The sequence below is a fragment of the Botryllus schlosseri genome, unplaced genomic scaffold (genome assembly GCF_051294905.1).
Source record: "Botryllus schlosseri isolate E-star unplaced genomic scaffold, Bs_hap1 Bs17a, whole genome shotgun sequence".
NCBI lineage: Eukaryota > Metazoa > Chordata > Ascidiacea > Stolidobranchia > Styelidae > Botryllus > Botryllus schlosseri.
Window position 1 is genome coordinate 1,584,821 of NW_027648626.1, and position 20,878 is coordinate 1,605,698.

The 20,878-nt window shown below is 42.0% G+C and overlaps 1 protein-coding gene across 1 annotated transcript; it reads left to right on the top strand.

Annotated features, from left to right (window-relative positions):
• The first annotated feature begins 5,141 nt into the window (after positions 1 to 5,141).
• LOC145459617 (uncharacterized) lies at positions 5,142 to 6,478 on the top strand. The gene is made up of 3 exons (XM_080338195.1): positions 5,142 to 5,417; positions 5,511 to 5,574; positions 6,076 to 6,478. Exons 1-3 carry the CDS (start codon positions 5,239 to 5,241, stop codon positions 6,307 to 6,309), a joined length of 477 nt encoding a protein of 158 aa, XP_080194321.1. The 5' UTR covers positions 5,142 to 5,238; the 3' UTR covers positions 6,310 to 6,478.
• Positions 6,479 to 20,878: the final 14,400 nt, after the last annotated feature.

Consider the following 20,878-nt stretch of genomic DNA (forward strand, 5'->3'; position numbering starts at 1 on the left):
TCTCTTTTATAATATATATATTTATACTGGGTTCTACTGAAGTTTGTGCGAGGCGAAGCCCGCGAAGTCCTGTTAAATACTGTTAAATTGAATGTGATTGCCCCGTATCATTTGAAAGAAATGAGACTTTGCTGTTTTCTATAGCCCAGTGCTTGCCAGCCGGTGGGTCGCGGAGCTATTTCAAGTGGGTCGCGAATGAATTTCCAAATGTTACGGTTTACTAATCAATATGCCAATGCCAAGTATACCTTATGTTCTCACGATTGGGCAAGCAAATAAACGTTCTCATCCTTCAAATTAAGTTGTTTTTGCCTCGAAATCGCAATTGCTGACAGTCAATTCAAAAAATAACCTAACCGTTAATATCGCTGGTCAGCCCGTTTCCAACACATATAATGCCAAATATCTCGGAGTTTTACTGGACTCGAACATGTCCTGGAAAAGTCATATTCAGTCCCTAGAAACTAAATTATCACCGAAGTGCGGCCTGTTCTACAGCCTTGGGCGCTTCATGCCAGCATGGGTTCTTCTGATACTCTTTAAATCCTTAATCCAATCGAAGTTACATTATGGCATCCTCTGTTGGGGGGCTGCCAGTAAAACTGCACTCAAGCCACTGCAGAAACTACAGCATAAAGTGCTCCGAATCATAGCTAGGGCCCCAAAGGGGCCTGGCTGCCCATCCAATAAGTCGCTGCTGAAGAGATTCGGCGTCCTAAACATAGAAGATATGCGGAAACTAGAAATCGCCAAGTTTATGTATCAGTTTCACTGCGGTCGTTGCCCCGAATATTTCAATGACTTCTTTACCTCTGAATCAAAAGCGCACAAGTACAACACACGCGCGTCCACGTCGTCCAAATATCATATGATCGACCGAAAAGATCATCGCTCCATCAAATATGCCGGACCTGATGTGTGGAACAGTATCCCGCCGGCCATCCGACAGTCGACGAGCATGTCCACATTCAAGTCGAAATACAAGCAATTACTACTAAATAAATACAGTCCATCCTCAAGATTACCGGACCACGACTGACCTATCGATCTCGCTTCCCATGACATGCCGCCCTATTTCTTGTATCTTTCTTTTTCTATACTGTATTCTTTACTTTCATTCAGTGTGCATGCCTCCTCTTTACTACGCCTAGGCCAAGGTGGGTGTCCGATTCCATTGACAAATCCAAGTCGCTTCGACATCTTCCTGTCTATTCATTGTATCGCATTTTTTGTGGTGTATTGAACTGATAAAATTGCTAATAAACCAATGATGATGATGAATAAGCCCTACAAGCCACGTTGTCTTGCTCACAATAATTTCTGAGCCAGATCTTTGTGAAAGTAGTTCTGGTTAGAGCGCGAAATTGGACAGTGCGTTATTGTGGAGGCCTGAGAATTGGAATTAGTTCCCTCTTGCAAAGGCTTTGCGCAATGCGCACGTTGTTCGGGAAATGCCGCAATCAAGCCCGATGTGGTGTAAAGATTAGCAAACAATCGCCGCGAAACAATCTACTCAGAACCCCATTGTGTTCATCGTAAAATTTACGCGATTTATCGTTTGTAAGCATCAGTTACGTGTAGAAATTCTTGTCCGCTTCATACACTCGTTTCCGAGAGGTTCCCGCTTGTAGGCATCCAGCCAGTCGTTAATACGACGCATTGTGGGTGACGAGAGAGTAGAGATTCACAGCCGCAACAAGGTTATGGGTTCTAGTCCGACCGAGGGGAACTCGAGAATCACTTGTCAAGTGTTAAAGGTATATCGGAGCTCCTCCTCGCCATCTGATCCGCGAAGGCGGTGTCTTAAAGTAACATAAAACTGGGCCTTGCCACAAGTCGGCAGCAACGGAGTCAAAATAAAGAGTACCAGCCTGGTGTAAATGACCATCGCTGTCGAGAAACACCATGAATACCACAAAACAACAACAACGACGCATTAGGCGCTGCATTACGCTTTCACTCGTTTGTCATATCCAGGGCCGTAACAGCACTTCGTCAGGCCCCCCCCCAAAAACTTTGGTCTTGGGCCCCCTATAGGGTTATAGACCGAACTTCTGGGGGGCGAAGCCCCCCAGACCCCCCACCGGCGGTACACTGTTTACAACTATTCATCTTCAACTTTCGGACTTTGATTAGTGAGTCAGTTTTTGTCGCCTAAGCGCGCGATGCGCGCACAATTTATGATTTCATCAGTCAGTATGATCGGGAATTGCGTATTTGTTATTAATTTTTATCTTCTCTCTGCTGACGTAATCAGATGTGCCGGTAGAGCTGAGTGAGGTGTGTTTGAAAAGGTAGGACCCCTCAATAATAATTAAACAGCACCTGGTCAGGCACCCATCACGTTGTTCGCGTTTGTCACGAAATTATCTGTACTGTATTGTGAGCCGAGCGTTAGCGAGGCGCGAAAATTTTCGATAATTTATGATAAAATCGGTCAATCAGATCGGTGATTGCATATATATTATGCTATCAATTTATTGTCCTCTCTACTCACTTAATTAGATTTACCGGTTGAGCTGAGTGAAATGTCTTGAAAACGGGAGGGCCCGTAAATATTGATTAAACATCTTCGGGCGGACGGACCCGTTAATATGACTTCGTTATGGTGTTATTTCGTGACTTCCAGTCTGCTATATCAAAAAATATAGAATCGCCCAAACGTAGGCTTCTAAACTAAGAGACGCACACGATTGCAAATTGGTATTTCTTCACTGGCATAAAATTTTCCCCAGCGGGATGGTAATTGTCTCGTGAGGTTCAGATTTCAAAGACAGGAACATTCGGCGCCAGTCATTCAGGAGCCTATGGACAATTAAACCTATATGTATTTTGTATAGCCTATATAACGAAGTTTTCGGTCTGCATAAGGGCATAGACCTTTTCGGCCAAGCTTTTCTCGCTACCGATCGTTCTGGCACACTTCTTGGAGTCGCATGTTATATGGCCTAAAACTTGATTGTATGTCTTGGTGGGCCGTGGCGCGGTAATGGCCCAATATCCAATAATATAAAAAAATGGCTGCTTGAATTCGCGCGCAGCGCGAAAAAATTTTGAAAATTCTCCATAAATTTTCCATAAATTTTCAAAAAATAAGCTATGATTTATGCTAATTCACGAAATAATTTTGGGCCCCCTTCGAGCTCGGGCCCCCCCCAATTGGGGGGTTTGGGGTGCGGCAGTTACGGTGCTGGTCATATCTCATGGTGGGTCGCACAATTAAATTTGGAAGAAAAGTGGGTGCTATAGGATAGCCTCTATTATACTACCTAGTGTTGCTTAATTGTACTGTCGGGACTTAATGACGTTTAAAAGTCTCTGTAGCTTTCACATATAACTTGTCATAAACGATGAGTTACTTTCAAGCAGCTTCTTGAAACACTTGCACCGTTTAGACCAGAGGTCTCAAACTCAAATGTGCTCGCGGGTCAATTTCCTACTATTGGAGTGCTCCGCGGGCCGCAGCACTAATAATGGGGTGAATTCAATGTAGGCCTTATTTGACGGGACCTTGCAGAGTGATATTCCATACGCTTCGTGAAAATGTAATTCACTATTGCGAATTCACGCGTGGCAAGAAAAAAAATCACATTTCAAGTATTTCAATAATATTGTTGCTGTACTTGGCCTAGTTTGTCAAATTATTTGATTGTAGACACCATGTGAGAGTAAAAATGAATCAAGACATCATAAAAGCTGTCGCGTTATAATTTTGCAGCTTGCGGACATTTGACATGCTACAGTTATAGGTAGAATTTAAGAATTTTACAAAGATTGGTCTGATATCAGAGCATTGGAGCAGTACAGCCTAATCCGGGTTTCTGGCATAGGCCTACTTCTGATTTCCAGACTATATTGATCATGTCATTACCAAAGTCAAATACAATCAGCGTTAAATATGCCTTCGAATATTGGAACAGATCAATAACAACTTGACGATAATGAATAATATGCCATAGCAGTATAAATGTGGAATCATCCTTCTCTGGTTGTAACGTCTGACGCGACGAGTGCATGTACGAGTAATTCTACAGAAAATCGCGCCCAAGTCCAAATCACAATTTTCAGCCACGAATCATCAACATGTCACGTAATAGTTTATCTTCCACTGCGTGGTAACTTTTGAAAATGATGTAATAATGAAGTTTTATGAGTAGTTTCAGGCTTCTGGAGTAGTTTTAGAGCGAATTTTAAGTTCTCAAATTAAACAAAACTGGTAGATAATTATTGTGAAATAGTACGAAATCCCAAATGCCGTCGCGGGCCGCACAAAATGGTCTCGGGCCCGCGGGCCCCGTGTTTGCGACCTCTGGTTTAGACGTACGCGTAAAATAGAGTATGAACTCTCTATCATTACGAGACTACGCAGAAAAAACTTTCTCAAGTTTATAATTTGATATTTTATTTCTCAAATTGATGAAAAAGTCTTCAACTTCGATCAACACGATAAAGTGTCGCATCAGCTTATACAACTGCACACTGTGTACAGTACATCGGCGAGTACACGCTGGGCGCATGCCAATAAGTATCGACCAACTTGCTCTAAAAAGCCGCATTTGCAGCCAGACATGTGGAAATTACAACGATATCGGTTCGAGGCTTCTCCAAATCGAAAATAGTCACCGCCTTGTAACCTATGAAAGGACAATGGTACCGGATGCTGTTCTCTCTGATGTCACACCGTCTTACAAAGAAGTGCTTCTGAATGTGCGACCTCGCTTTACCTGTAGGGTTCTCAACACTCTACTACCAAATTCCAAAACGCGTCATTAATATAGAGTCAGACTATAGATAACTAACCTATTATCTATAGTCAGACCCTGTAGTATTATCTTTTCTTGTTAAGATTAATTAAATTATAAGATCGAATTGTGCAAAACTACATTCGCATTTATTATCATTTTGGTATCATGTGGCTAGCAATGATTTTCGACATGGTAATTGTTTGTTACATCCTAATTGGAGAGAAATATATCAGTAAAGCTAGACATTTTTACATGATTCTATAGATACATTTCTTCAGTAAAAGTTATTGGAGGTTCGACATTTTACGTGAATTCACTTCCGCCTTGTCTCGGATTCAATTCACTGCTCTGTTCAATTTCAACAAATCAGAGACAATCATTTTTTCTTACTCGACCTCTCACAATCACAACTATTCGGCGTGGCGCTTACGGTACATCATTTGTGTGGAAGTCTTGAAAGTGTTATTGCGACGCGTCACGCTGGTACTACATCATGACTGATCAAATTGTAGAAAAGCTGGACGGCATGGAAATCTTTGAGAAGGAACGTGGCGACTGTGGCGGGCAGACCAACAAAAAACAAGAGGAAAGCCTGCACGAAGCAGCTCGTCGATTAGGATTGCTTCCGACCGCTAGAAAGCGACCTTCCAAGCCTCAAAGAACAACGCACTGGTAAGCAAGACTATAGCAAACGCATACCACTCGTTGTATAGCCCAGGAGTCGTGCCTTGAATCTGTCATGCGTGGATATAATTTACTATTCAGGCACTCGAGGTTATCGTATGATAACACCTTCTGGCATCGCGATATGCGGATAACTGATCATCAGGTATATGCAATACATATTTTATGGATTGTTCGCTGTAGCTGCTATATTCGATATATTGTAACGTTGGCGACCTGTCATTGCTGAATATCTATGCAGGCATTTGCATAAACTAGTTAAAATCGTGCTTAGCTGCATCCGCAGATTATAGCGACCTGCGTGCTACATCAATCGCAAGGCCGCGGTTTTCGATACGGTTGTGGCTCGCTGTGCCACATACAGGCGATCCAAATAATTTCAAGCGCATGTTTCCTATAGATAAGTTGTTGTTGTTTGTGGTATTCACAGTGTTTGTGGACTAATATGGTCATTCACACCAGGTCATTTCTAGATTCCAACTCGTAACACGGCCGACTTCTAGAGTTTAAATGTTTAAACAAACAGTGTTGCGTCGCGCAGAAAATTACCTGCTCAAACGAAACCATCAAGTTTACAGTCGGCCTACGCCTACTATTTCCACTTATTCGGCGTACAGGCTAGTTATTACCAGCCATTTAATTCAAGGAACATGTGCGTATGGCCTGCGCGTTCTGTAGGAGCAATCGGGAGGCTTACGCTGTCTTCTCTTCCCACTGGCTGAAAGACTCTAATGGGAAAGTAACATGCCCCGTATTGCGCAGGCAAGTGTTTATATTACTTTCTAGTTCGCAGACAAGTTCATTACAACACCGCTCTCTATCGGAGAACCTATCATGCAGATTTGGACAACTAGAATGTTTTCTTTGTTTCCAAATTTGATTAGAACTAGCACGATACGGTTCTGATGTAGCATTATCAGGAAAACCAGAAATTAGAGGATAGAAACTAATTAGATGACCAGAATTTCGCTTAAAATATATAGAACTACAATCACCTAGCTGTCCAAGTCTGCTATCGTGGTACAATTATGCCTCCTACGTTATCATTGTCGGCCATTGCCGCAAGCAAAAGATGTGTATTGCAAGGTGTAACACAGTGGTTCTCAACCTTTTTGTCTTCGCGGACCCCTTTCGGACCGCCACGGACCCCGCGGACCCCCACGAAGTTTTAGTCCAAATTTAGCTCAATTATCGTGCAATCGTCATATGTCTTGTGCAAAATGATAACTGTATAAATACCAGTGGTTCTCAACCGGAGGGGGTGAAAGTATATGAAGGGGGAGCGAAGAAGCGGTCAACTGAGAAATATTTTTGCGCTCTGCGCGATTTACCTCCAATTCACACGTGTTTCTCTCTATATAGGCCGAATTTCATATTATTTAATTCTTTCATTAACAGTCATAACCTTCCATGCCATCAAACAATCAGTTCGGGTTGCTAACATCCCGGTTGGATTTTGTGATATGACGATAAGGGGGACGGGAAATTTTTCACTATCAGAAAGGGGGGCGTGTCTGAAAAAAGGTTGAGAACCACTGGTATAGACTTAGTGATAAAGATCAACAAAATGACTTTTCTTGAAATACGATCATACTATTCATGTTGGATTTGGGTTGACTTCTATTATTTCTAATCGAATTCTGCAACTGCATTTCTTGAATTAAGTGATCGTGTCTTGAAAATTCGCGCTGTCGATTTGACATGAACGAGTGCCAAAAATCCATTTCGACAAATATAGATGGTGGCGAATGTAATAATAACGCGGAACGCCTCCAACGACACATTTGGGTATGATTGCAACAAATATGGCACTAAAATTGACGGACAATTTTTTTTAACGAACAAATAACTTCAAGCCTGGTCATTTTGATCTATAGCAACTTATCTTGTAGTTATTTTAAAAAAAATGGTTGTGTATCACAGGCGAAAGTGGATTTCTGTAAACATTTTGGAGTCACCGTGATTGACCTTACTCATCCAACTTTTCGTTCCCATAATCCCCAACAAAACATCTCTAAACAGCAAAATTTTTGATTCAGTGGGCAATTGGCAATTTAGCAATTAAATTGAGTCTGCACAGTAGGATATTTCATCTAAGATGGCCATTCTGTGTATGTGAGTTCTGGAGTTTTACTAGTAATGAAGCGAAACTGCCTCGTGATTTTCCGAATTAAAAAAATACAAATTAGGTTATCAAATATTTTGAGGCTTCGCGGACCCCCTGAAAATGCTTCACGGACCCCCAGGGGTCCGCGGACCCCCGGTTGAGAACCACTGGTGTAACACGATCCGCGCCGCGCACCGGGAATTATGCTTTGCGCGGGAAATAGAGTTCAACAACAAATCCGGAATACTCTTCTCTCGGAGCTTCTGTCTCCTTTGCCTACCTTCCGGTTCTATCGGTAACAGAGAAAGCGGAATTCCTGTACAATTTCTTCATTTTGATGTGCTCTTTCATCAGTAGAAAACGTGATTAGTTGTACGTCACTTGTGTACCTATATTATCCTCTCTTGGCAGATATACTTGCAGATTCTGTGGAGCCACTGGTGATGATGCACACACTGACAGTTACTGCCCCAAAAAATCAATCAAAGTACAACGCAACATGAAAGTGGTATACTAACCACCACTATGAGCTCTGCTGGACTGAGGAATCGATTTTACTCCGACAGTTCGTAGGCTTATAAGTCTATAGCGTCGAGATCGACTTGAATTGGCCTAGATCGTGAAAGTAATGAATTGAAATGCCTGCTGTCATCTGATTACTATTCAATTCCTGCTTCCCAATTGTATATATGCATCGTTTTCGTTCGTTTTAAATCATGTGCAGTTTCTTTATTAGTTTTTATTATTATTATGGATTTTCATTAAAAGATTGCTTTCACACTTTTCGCAGCAGGAATAGCTATAAAGACAGCAGGTTATGTTAGTTGTCGAGATTACGCTTGCGATGGGAGGGCATCGAGGTATTTCGACGGACTTCGTGCGATTGAGCTAGGCGGTCGGCTGATAACTTGAAAATATCTACAACCAACGTCAGGGGCGTCCAACCTTTCGGCCACATGTGGTGTGCGAATGATTGCGCGGGTCACCTAAGTGCTGGTGACCTTCATTAGGTAGTTGAATGAGGCTTAGATTAGGGCTGAAAGTGGTGACCTTTGTTTGGTCATCGTCGAGTTACCATATGCCACTGAGGCCGTGGTAAGGATTGGGGAAATCTTTGGACAGGCTTGTTAGAATTTTTGACTGTAACTCTGCATACAGAGTACCAGTCAGCAAATAATACATGCCAATTTCCTTTCTCGGGATGCAAGATCACTACGAATTACGTATAGGCCAGGGGTCGGCAACAACCGGTACGCGTGTCATTTGTGGAATGCGAGATGATTTTTCATGGCACGCCAAATGATTTCACGCATACTACATATGAATCATGTTTTTGCAAAAAGTGAAACAGAAGTTTTCAAAATGTTCAAAGCCCTTTGGCCGATATTTGAGCTAAAATCCCCCTATGAAAAAGTTGCCTGTGACTAAAAAAGGTGCGTTTCAACGCGCAACCATTTGTTGACCGAGCAATTATTGGACAACATAACTCAGATATGTCCGAACTATGTCTAATGCGGACCGCACTACACTTTGGTAAAGTACATCTAAATTTGGCCTGTTTTTTACCGGTCGGGTAGCCGCTGACGAAAAATAAATCACCAAGTCCGCTTGCTATGGCCTGTTTTTCACGTTAGCTCATATGTTGGCTTAAAAAGATAAACAATTTCACCAGCGGCCTTGTGCTGAATTCTGCTTGACTTTTTCCTGCTTAGTAGCAATTTGGTCGAGAGGCTGTCGCGGACCCAACGAAATCGTCTCGCGAGCCTCACCTTATCAGGGGGTGAAATATCTACGGCCGACATATAGCACGGCCCACTTCTAGGCTTTTATAAGAAACCGCTTACCCGGATGAGATGGTAATGAGGAGCCTAGATAAACCCCCAACACTTAGGTACGAATTCTGGACTCGAACCCACAACTCATTGGTGTTGCAGCTGTAGATTATACCACTGCGCTATCTCACCACAGTTTGTCAAGTGGAAGTAGTGTAATCCCACAATATGAAAGATATTATGGGATTTTCGTGGCTGTTTTCACGGAGTATCAACATTTAATATTCATAAAAGTCAAGTAAAGGCCAGACATTTTGTTGCGCTTCGCGCGCAGTAGTTATGTAGTGACAAATATGTTTTCGCGAAAGTATATCAGTGTATATAATTTAGGTACCACATTGCTTGGTTCCGCCCACAACGCATTGTCGCCCATATCAAATATTTCATCATACTAAATATGGACCACCATAACTACCGTTTCGCAATGTAGCAATGACCTATCATATCGTAATCTTGCGGCCCACGGCGTGTCCTGCTAATCTGGAAAATCCGTTTTATTTTTAAACGTTTTGAACCTGTTTTAGCATATCACCTTTGAAGCTTTATTGACAAAAGACACGAAATATATTTTCCGCTTTTTAGAAGTGGTATTTGTATTTCATTTCAATTCCGAGTATCATACTTTGAGTTTTAATTACTTTCAATTCTTTTGTCTACAGAACATACATGTTGATGTTGAGGCATAAAAGCCAGTCTCTATTATACGAAAATAAAGCTACAATAAATAGAAATTTTACGATCCACAATATTTGTTATTAACGTATACTAATCGCGCAAAGCGTTGAAACGGTATCCGATACAACTTCTCCGTATTGCTCTTCGCCTAAACTTGGGGCCTTTTAATATGGGGTAGGGTGCCATGCCATGATATTCTCTAAAACGGGTCTTCTAGTAAACAAAGGATTAGTATCGCATTTTCATATCAATACTATAACTTACATCCCATGATGTGACAGAATGCTTATTCTGTCGGTAATTGATACCTCCTGGGTTGCATCACGAATCAAGCTCTCTGCACCTTCTGCATAGCTCAATTTGCGGCTTTTGACAGTCCATGCGAACGAATTAAGACTGTTTTCAAGACTACCTACTTACTTGAGTAGATTTAAAGTCAGTCAATTCTTCTTCTACTTCTAGTAGTTTTAGGTGGCTTATGGAAGAAGTATACTTCTACTCGTACTTGAGTAGATTTTTTCGTCGCTACTTCTACTTGAGTAGCTTTCTTGACTACTTTGACCACCTCTGCTATGAACCGGAATTCCGGCTCTGGGCATTCTTACGCTGTAGAAGACACGACCCAGACATAAAGTTGCGGACAACATGTGACCATGCGACTCCCGTTCGGTGTATGCGTTATAGTGCGGAGCATGGGCTGGAGCCGGATTGGATATCCGGCCGGATTTTTCAATTTTGGCCGGACCGGATCGGAGCCTGATCAGTACTTTTACTGGCACGGCCGGAGCCGGATCAGTACTTTTTTGATAAGGCCGGAATCTTTATGGATAAGCATGAGTTTTGTAACTGAATAACTACCAACCAACCACACGCAAGCGCCAGGGCGAAGATAAACCAGCCATTTTTATATATTCACAGAACCACTGTGTTGGGCCGGATTTCAGGCCGGACTTTATCATTTCCAGCCGGAGCCGGATCAGATTTTTTCCTGATACGGCTGGAGCCGGACCAGAGAATTGGAAAACCGGATCGGAGTCGGACCAGATAATTTGTCGATCCGCTTCGCACTGATGCGTTACCAAAATGATTGACAGCGATAAAACATCGAAACAAAATAACCGCCGCATGCTGGCCAAAACGTTCGACATTGATATGTCCTGTCCGCTGTCACGGCGACGAATATAGTCTAGCGCCCGCAGCTTGAGCCGCACGTATCAAATGAGACCTGCCGAGGAAAATAATGAGCCCCGTGTCGAAATGCGGAAGGCGCCGTGTGCGGTAGCGACCAAAATTTATTCCCTTCTCGACCAATAATTATAGAATCACTGGCGTAACGGATGCCGTTGCCTGCTGCAGAAAAACTGTTGGTGGTATTCCTTGCTGGAGACGTTAAATATTAATAAATTGAATGTTTGGTACGCAAGCTGGTAAAAACTTGGCATATTATGGCACGCTTCACAAAAACGGTTGCCGGCCCCTGATAGGCGATTAATTTGATAATATTTAAGGCATTTCGAAGATTAGCAAGATGGTCACTGTTTGGCAGTGGCTATTGGCCACCCTGATCTGCACGCCATGTTACTATTAACACACAAATTATCATGGTAAACCAAAAAAGATGATCGCCTACGGCCGATCCTCAATATCACGGCCTCATTTGGATGATAACCATTGTCAGCAGCTTCTCATATGCTACTCGGAATTTGGATGTTCTCGCGGCAACCCGGTTAAGAACCAATGATGATGTGTTGATATGTGATAGATAAGAGATAGTATTACTCGAACATGTACTGCTGTAGTGACCATGTTTGGCTCCACCTACCCATGTGGTCAAGAAAATTCGGCGCATATACGAATCCCATATATTCGTGCTACCAATACGCCACGGATGTTCAATTGTGACGTAACAGTTGATTGGCATGTATGGCTCTTTGGGAGTTACAAATGAAAATATTGGGCCAATATGGCTCTTCGGTCGAAAAAGGTTCCCGACCACTGCCATATACATTTCAGTTATCATGATAGAGGGGCTGGGCACGAAATTTTTCACCATCATAAAGGGGGCGTGCCTAAAACAAAATTTTGGCCGCAGCCATTTTCTTCAGAAAGCCACCGTAATGGAGGCTATGTGCGCACACTCGACTTCGACAACGAAATTACTAACCCAACTGTGTAGGTCCCATAATGCTTCAGCAATGAGCAGAGACTGGGGGGATATCGACGGGCTGGTATTTTTGTTTGTTTTGTGGCATTCAGGGTTTGTGTGTTTTTGATGTATTCATGGTGTTTGTCGACTACTATGGTCATTTACACCAGGCCGATATTCTTCAATTTTATTCCGTAACTGCCGACTTATAGCACGGCCCATTTCTAGGTTTTTTAAGACACCGCATACCCTTACACGGATGAGGTAGCTATGATGAGGAGCCTAGATAAACCTCCAACACTTAGGTAGGAATTCTAGTGTCGACCTTGGTCAGACTCGAACCCACAACCCCTTGACGTTGCAGCTGTGGATTATACCACGGCTCAGTTATGAACTTATGATTCACTTCAGGGCGAACAAGTCATCTTGATGTGAATATCAAATACAACCTCGGAATTCGGTAATACTTTCGTTGACTATAGTTGGACTGATCACGAGGTAGAGTCGGTGGAAGTGTGTTTACCTTGATTAGCTGGTCTCTAATTTCCCAGCTGAACATCGTCGGATTTTCTTTTTTATATTGCTCTATTTTGGATTCGATTTCGGCGTTACTGACTTTCGGCTTGCTTCCGCCTATAGCTCCCGGTTTTATGAAGCCGGTTTCTTGATACCTATACAAACACAGGCGATACACGTTGAACTAGGTCAAGTCTTGCAATAAGAAAAAAGGCATGGATTATTTTTAAAGGCGATGTAGAGAGGCGAAAATATTTTGCTTACCGGCACAGAATCTTGCTGACGCATCCATGCGAGACTCTGAGTTGCCTACTTATCATACAAGGCCTGATTCCGGCGGCTGCCATTTCCACGATCTTGTGTCTCACGTGATTCGGTAGGGGACGACCGTTGATGAACACCCCGCCCAGTTGATTAACCCGTCCTTGTCCTGTTTGATACGATAGTTGTGAATACAATCCCAGTCCTCCCATATTATGTCCGTAGAAGTAGAACACAAGGCAACAATCCTCGCTATGGCATAACAGAAGAGTGGATCCAGCAAACATTTGAAGTGAAAGCGACGCTTCACCTGTTGCCCGGCGGCGGGTGGTAGATTTGCGGCGAGCCTTACCAATCGTGTTATATTACCATTTGTAAATAATGATCAATTACGTGTTGGTATCAGTTTACAGTCATGAAAAATTACGTCGGCTCCCAATAACTAAAGTGCAGAGTGCGCGTATAATCGCTTTGAATCATACAACTCCGCAGATGTGAAGATCTTTGCGCTGAAATTCGCGAAAAAGTATCGGCATTTCCTAATCCAGCCTATCGAGACAGACGAATCGCCAGAATTAACTTATCGCGAGAAACCAAGTTCCGCTATACGACAATAACACCGCGGTACGACAAAGAAGACGCAGATTCAAGGGAGGCATGTGGAAAACGTAAACAACAACTCTAAAAACGTCAGCCTGGCATGTCATAAAACTACTGTGCCTTTGCTCCTTATCCGGGTCTTCAATATTGTCAAACAGTTTAATAAAAAGCGTATCAAATGGGTAATGAGTGTTGGTCTATTTCCCCACAATTTTCACGGTAGTACGACGTGAGATTCTCACGAATTTCCTAATGATCCGCAATGTACTCGCGATTGCTTCTGATAATTAGCCACTGTTGAAATGATCCAGACGTCTTAGGCGAAACCAATCGTCTAAACAGGTTAGTGTGGCGATTACTGATTAAGGATTCGACCGCGAATTCAGCGAAATCTCCGACAGAAACCAAACAAACCCGGTAAACCCGGTGTACACGCTCATGTTTGCTGCTGACCGTTGGCGATTATCGCCAAATTCACTGGACATCAGACTTCGCACATTCAGCGTAGCACATTCAGCACTGTATTGAATCCAACATCATATCAAATTTCTTACGAAATTAAAGCCAGCAGTGGAAATCCCTAAATGAAAATGCGTCCGAACCATACAGACGCATAGCATGAATTTTGGACATGATCCGGGACGCATTTGTAGTGATGTGACTTTTAACTGCGATTGATTAAATATTAGATATATGTGTACGCGCGCGAGAGAGTGAGAAATTATATTCGGCTGTTAACATAAAAATCGACAACATAACCAAAACAATATTTCCAGGCATACAAAAACCGCCGAAGTGGTTCACGGGTTTTGTAACAACGAGTAAGCTCTGTAATACAAGTAATAACTATATTGCTCATAAATGACGGCACTTTTATTGAAATCAAAGTGATTTTCTGATAGACCAGAAACCGAGTGAAATATTGAGCACATGTGGAAGCAGGGCCGTAACAGCACTTCGTCAGGCCCCCCCAAAACATTGGCCTTGGCCCCCCCATAGGGTGATAAACATAACTTCTGGGGGGCTTCGCCCCCCAGACCCCCCTTCAGCTACCCGCTTTTTGACGCTATTTGACATGACAATTGGGTGTCCGTTTTGTGGGTGAGCTTTTCCCGCCTAGACGCGCGAAGCGCGAAAAATTTCAGTAAATCATGATTGAATCGGCCAATATGATCAGGAATTACATATATACTGCTATCAATTTTGATCCTCTCTCTACTCACGTAATCAGATTTACCGGTAGAGCTGCGCGAGGTCTGTTTTAAAACGTAGGACCGCCCAATAATAATTAGACATCTTCGGGCGTACCCGTTGGCACGAACGAAACAGCACTTCGTCAGCCCGCCCCCCCCCCCCCACAAAAATTGGGTTTTGGGTTCTCATAGGGTGATAAACATCACAGTGTTCGCTTTTGCCACGAAATTAGCTGCACTGTTTAGTGAGCCAGCTCGAAGCGCGAAAATTTTCGATAATTCATTATATAATCGGTCAATAAGATCGGGAATTGCATAAATATTGCTATCAATATATTGTCCTCTCTGCTCACGTTATCAGATTTACCCGAAACTGTAGGGCCCGTAAATAATAATTAAACATCTTCGGGCGGGCGGACCCGTTGGTATGACTTCGTTACATGATTTTATTTTGTGACCTCCTGTCTGCTATATCAAAAATATAGAATCGCTCAAACGTATACTAAACTAAAAGACGCACACGATTTCAAATTGCTATTTCTTCACTGGCATATATTTTTCCTGCTGGATGGTATTTGTCTTATGAGGTTCAGATTGCCAAGGCAGGAACATATGGCGCCAGTCATTTAGGCGCCTATGGACAATTAAACCTATTATTTTGTATATATAACGAAGTTTTCGGTCTGCGTAAGGGCAGTCCGTTTCGGCCAAGCTTTTCGCGCTGCCGATGGTTCTGGCACATGGAGTCGCATGGAATAAGCTCTAAATCGTTGTATATCTTGGTGCGTAGTGGCGTGTTAATGGCCAACGCCGATATGTCCATTTCTATAAATCTTGCGTGTTTTTTCTTGGGGGAAGAGTACCAAATAATCAAGATATTTGGCAACTTTAAATCGCGCGCAGCGCGAAAAATTTTGGAAAAAACTGTATAAATTAAAAAAAAAACTCTATAATTTATGCTAATTCACACAATAATTTGGGGCCCCCTTCGAGCTCGGGCCCCCCCCAATTGGGGGGTTTGGGGTGCGGCAGTTACGGTGCTGTGTGGAAGTACAAGAAAGTGCGAAGGCAATGTTCGGACAATGCTTAAACCCGGTTAAACTGCAAACTCTCTGGATCGCCATAACCTTTTCTTATTCAACTAAGTCGTTTCGCAGCGACCGTAACGGAAATCCATATATTCCGTTTGAAGAGAATGAACTTAGGTGCGTAGCTTCAAAATTAATGATGTTACGACACGTGTCCGGACTCTACATCTACAACGTCAATGGATTGCGACTTCAGGTACGATCGAGGTCGGCTCCGGAATTCCTAATTGAGTGTTGGAGGTTTATACAGGCTTGTCCTCGCCCAGGGGTTGTCTTAAAAAATTTTAGAGCAGATTCGTGCTCTAATTCGGAGATACGTAATCAAAAAATATCGGCGTGGCGTGAATGACCATTGTAGCCGAAACACCATTCAGTACCAAAACAACAATAATCTCATCACTAGGGCAATTTTTTTTTTTGACATGTCAAAAAAAGTCAAAATTAGGTCAAAATTGCAGCGTTAGGTCAAAATTTGTCAAAATTCTTTACAAAATCAAACATTTTTTGACCTCTACAGTTCGTTTGTATCGTAGATTTTGCGCTGTCTGTGAACTTATCATTTGATAATTTACAGCTTGTAGCCTACTTTATAATCCTACCGTTGTAAACGGCCCATCGTCTGCTCATTGTGAATCATAAACGGTTAAATGAAACAAATAGTGACATGGTTTTATGGCAGTGTTGGGATCAAGTCACTACCTTCGAGTCACGAGTCATTTCGAGTCATTTCACATTTTGACTCGAGTCAAGTCAAGTCAATCGATTTTCAAAGGTGACTCGAGTCAAGTCAAGTCACTCGATTTTTAGAGGTGACTCGAGTCAAGTCGAGTCAAGTCAAGTCAAGTCACGAGTCAAGTCACATTTCAAGTCAAGTTGCTTTTTCGAAGTATGAGGCATGATTACGTCATTGCAATTTGCTAGTTGTCTGAAATACAGATTGAGTTGTCACTGGTCATTGATTCCGAACCGATGAACGAATATAGAGTTAATTATACACGCAAGAAGACGCTGTATCGCCCTCATATACGTAGAACTGTTAAGCTACGTAATTGCATATAGCCTCAGTTTATAGTTTATAAGCCAAAATAGAGAATAGAGAAACGACTTGATAAGATACAATACACAAATAGAGGTGACTCGAGTCAAGTCGAGTCAAGTCAAGTCAAGTCACGAGTCAAGTCACAATTCAAGTCAAATTGCCTTTTCGAGGTATGAGGCGTGATTGCGTCATTGTATTTTGCTAGCTGTCTGAAATACAGATTGAGTGGTCATTGATTTTGAACCGATGAACGAATATAGAGTTAAATATACACCCAAGTAAGGCGCTGTATCGCTCAGATACAAGTATAACTATTAAACTACGTAAGTAATTGCACAGCCTCGGTTTATAGTTACCAGCCAAAATAGAGAAACGAATTGATAAGATGCAATACATTACCCTATTGCATATTGATATGATACAATACGACCCTGCGCCAATGGTTGAGGACTATGTATTTCGAATTCAATTTCAACAAAACAAGAGGTTTCGTCAAGTTAAGGACGCAGAACAGAAATAGATATTATGCTATTAAATTACCTTACTATAGTATAGTTTACGACAGCCTAGGCTGTAAGCTTCGATCACTTAGTTTGCGATCAATATATTTGTGAGAGAACAGTGAAGGCTAAGTAAAACGCACGATCATTGACTGATTGGTAGCTCTCACGGGTTACACCAGCGTTGCGCGAACAATCCGAACATATGCAAGATACAGTGATTTTTATCGACACTGATTACTTGATGACTTGAAATTGACTCGTGAATTTTGCTCCGAGTCACGAGTCAATCCACTTTTCTGATACGCCGAGTCAAGTCAAGTCAAGTCATTTTAGCAAAGTGACTCGAGTCAAGTCAAGTCATACGAAAAAGTGACTCGAGTCTGACTCGAGTCAAGTCATGACTCGAGTCATCCCAACACTGTTTTATGGTCAACGTACCGCAATATCCTAACTGAAGCAAGACTGCTTGGACATTGCATGGTTCTTACATCAAGAAACGCAAGCTGAAATATTGTGATATAGACAACATTGTCAGAATGAAGCAACACGGTGCGTCACCAGCAAGCAGTGTGCACACAACTTCAGTGTTGTCAGCTAACAACTGCTGCTGTTGAACGTTCTTTCTCCATTCTTGTCAAGCTACTTAGTAAGAACAGACACTTTCTACCCGAGATAGCGCAGTGGTATAATCCGCGGCTGCAACACCAATGGGTGTGGGTTCGATTCCGACCGAGGTCGACTTCATTATTACGATAGCTAAGTGTTGGAGGTTTACCTAGGCTCCTCCTCGCCACCTCATCCGCGTAAGCGGTGTCTTACAAAAAAGCCAAGAGGTGGACCGTGCTATATGTTGGCAGTTACGTAAAATAATGAAGAATATCGGCCTGGTGTAAATGACCATAGTATACTTGACAAACACCATGAATACGACAGAACAAACAAACAAAACAAACACTTTCTACCCGAGAATGTAGGAAAGTGTCTTTCGTTGTACTACAACAAATTTTAATTATTCCACCGTAATACGTAATGTAACTACTGCAATTCTTCATAGGGCCAGATTTCGTTAAAATACTAGTTTTTTCATGTAAAAATTTGTCAGTTTTTGAGCCAAAAACGTTCTTTCAGGCCAATCTACTTTGTAAGGACAGACAGTTCCAACCAGAAATGAAGATAAGTAGTACAATTTTAACATTATGTGCGAAAACACCTAATTTGCAAACGTGAGGTCAAAATTTGGTCAAATTTCAGTTTTTTTAGGTCAAAAAAAGTCAAAATTTAGATTTTTTAGGTCAAAATCTTCCGTTTTTTAGGTCAAAAAAAATCGCCCTACTCATCACATGTGTTTTATGCTGTCGCATTGCACGCAGTGACGAGTGACCGCTACGGTTGATGCATGGCGCAAAATTTGACATGACTTGAGAAGAAAGGTCCTGAAAATACCTTCTTTACAGAACTGTAGTAATATAGTCGTATGATAACTATCGGAAGTTCACGTAATTAAACACAATATATAAATACACTCATACCAAAATCGAGATACTTTACTTTTAGTGCTATAACCATTTTATTACATGAAACATCCAATTCTATCACAAACATGAGTTTAAGCTATTTTATAGAGGTTGTTTGTTTGTCAGTCAGTCATCAAACAAATCAGGAATACAAGACCTCACGGCGTCACAGTGCCGAGCGAAAACTTTTAGTTTTACATCGCTCACTTTTCCGATCAATCCACGCGATCAACCGTTTTAAGGTAAACAAAAATATACAATTGTTACAAAGGAGTCAGGAAAAGTTCACCATGTACAACGCGAATTCCAAATGCACATGCAGCCACAGATGCATGGTGGGTATTATCTGTGTGCCTAACAATATTATGGGGTGCACATTCCATGGAATCGGGTGCATCGCAAGTTCACGCGGAAGATTCGTATCGCGAGATACTACGCGCTAGTGGATCATTTGCGCGTCAATCTTGCTAATCCAGCACACAAAGACTTGTACAACCTTGCTATGCTAACGCTTGCTATCTTAGAATCATCGATACTGGGATATTCCGAATATACATTCGACGGGTGTATCTCGAGAAATAGTTGAGATAATGTAGATAACTAGTTAACAAAAACAGACAGGCATAAATTGACGAAGACGGGAGACTGCAAGGCGTCAACATGCGTAAATTTATCAAAGCGGTTTCGCCCATGCCATCCTCAAACGAACTTGAAACAGCGGATTACTGTGAAATGTATTAAAATGAGCTACACATTCAGATCGAGTAAAATATCAATAAAATATCATCTTCCTACCTTCTAGCAGTGTTGGGATCAAGTCACTACCTTCGAGTCACAAGTCATTTCGAGTCATTGAACATTTGACTCGAGTCAAGTCAAGTCAATCGATTTTCGAAGGTGACTCGAGTCAAGTCAAGTCACCCGTTTGGAGGTGACTCGAGTCAAGTCGAGTCAAGTCAAGTCAAGTCACGAGTCAAGTCACAATTCAAGTCAAATTGAGTTTCGAAGTATGAATGAGGATTCAAAGCCATCACATTTTGCTAAGCCTGTGAAAGACAGATGAATTGGTCATATATCTTGAGTAAAATAACGAATATAAAGTTAAATAAACATGCAAAAAGACATTTCATCGCCCAAGCACACGTACAACTTCTATTAGAATACGTGAGTAGCTGTACAGTAGGGTTGTCCATAATTTGGAAAATCTTAAAAATGCTCGGTTGTAATGTCTTATTCTATAGATTATTGATAAAAAACAACAATTGGCCAAAAAGAAGCTCACAGGAAAGCCGTTAAGATTTCGTGCAAAGCGTTTGAAAGTGCTGCCGAAGAATGGGCGTGCCACCGACCATACAACGGCGAGAAGGCTAGTAATCACGAAACTACGGCTCTTGATTGGCTAAAAGGCTATGCTTCAATGATCACGGCAGCAGCAACTTGCTGATTAGGGGATCAAGGAGTCTGGTACCGACGGCGATTGTGAAAGCGCACTGTCGGTAGGTTGGCAGATAATGATTTAGGATTACTTCAGAGCATCTTGAGGTACGAAATACATGATGAACAAACAACAGATGATTCACAAAAACGTCTAAAGAATGGCGCTTTATTTTGAAGGAAATCGCTGTAGCCCACATGCCTTGTTTTCATCGAGGGAAAGCAGAGGCGCTTATGCAAATGGCGAACGAATTCATTATTTCAGAGGGGATCTATCATCAATGAATACAAATATAGAGCTCAACAATGACACTATACTTTGTGTGATCTGCAGTGGGCTTGAACTGTAGTATATAGCAGTGTTGGGATCAAGTCACTACCTTCGAGTCACGAGTCATCTCGAGTCATTGCACATTTTGACTCGAGTCAAGTCAAGTCAATCGATTTTCAAAGGTGACTCGAGTCAAGTCAAGTCACTTGTTTTTTGGAGGTGACTCGAGTCAAGTCAAGTCAAGTCAAGTCAAGTCACGAGTCAAGTCAC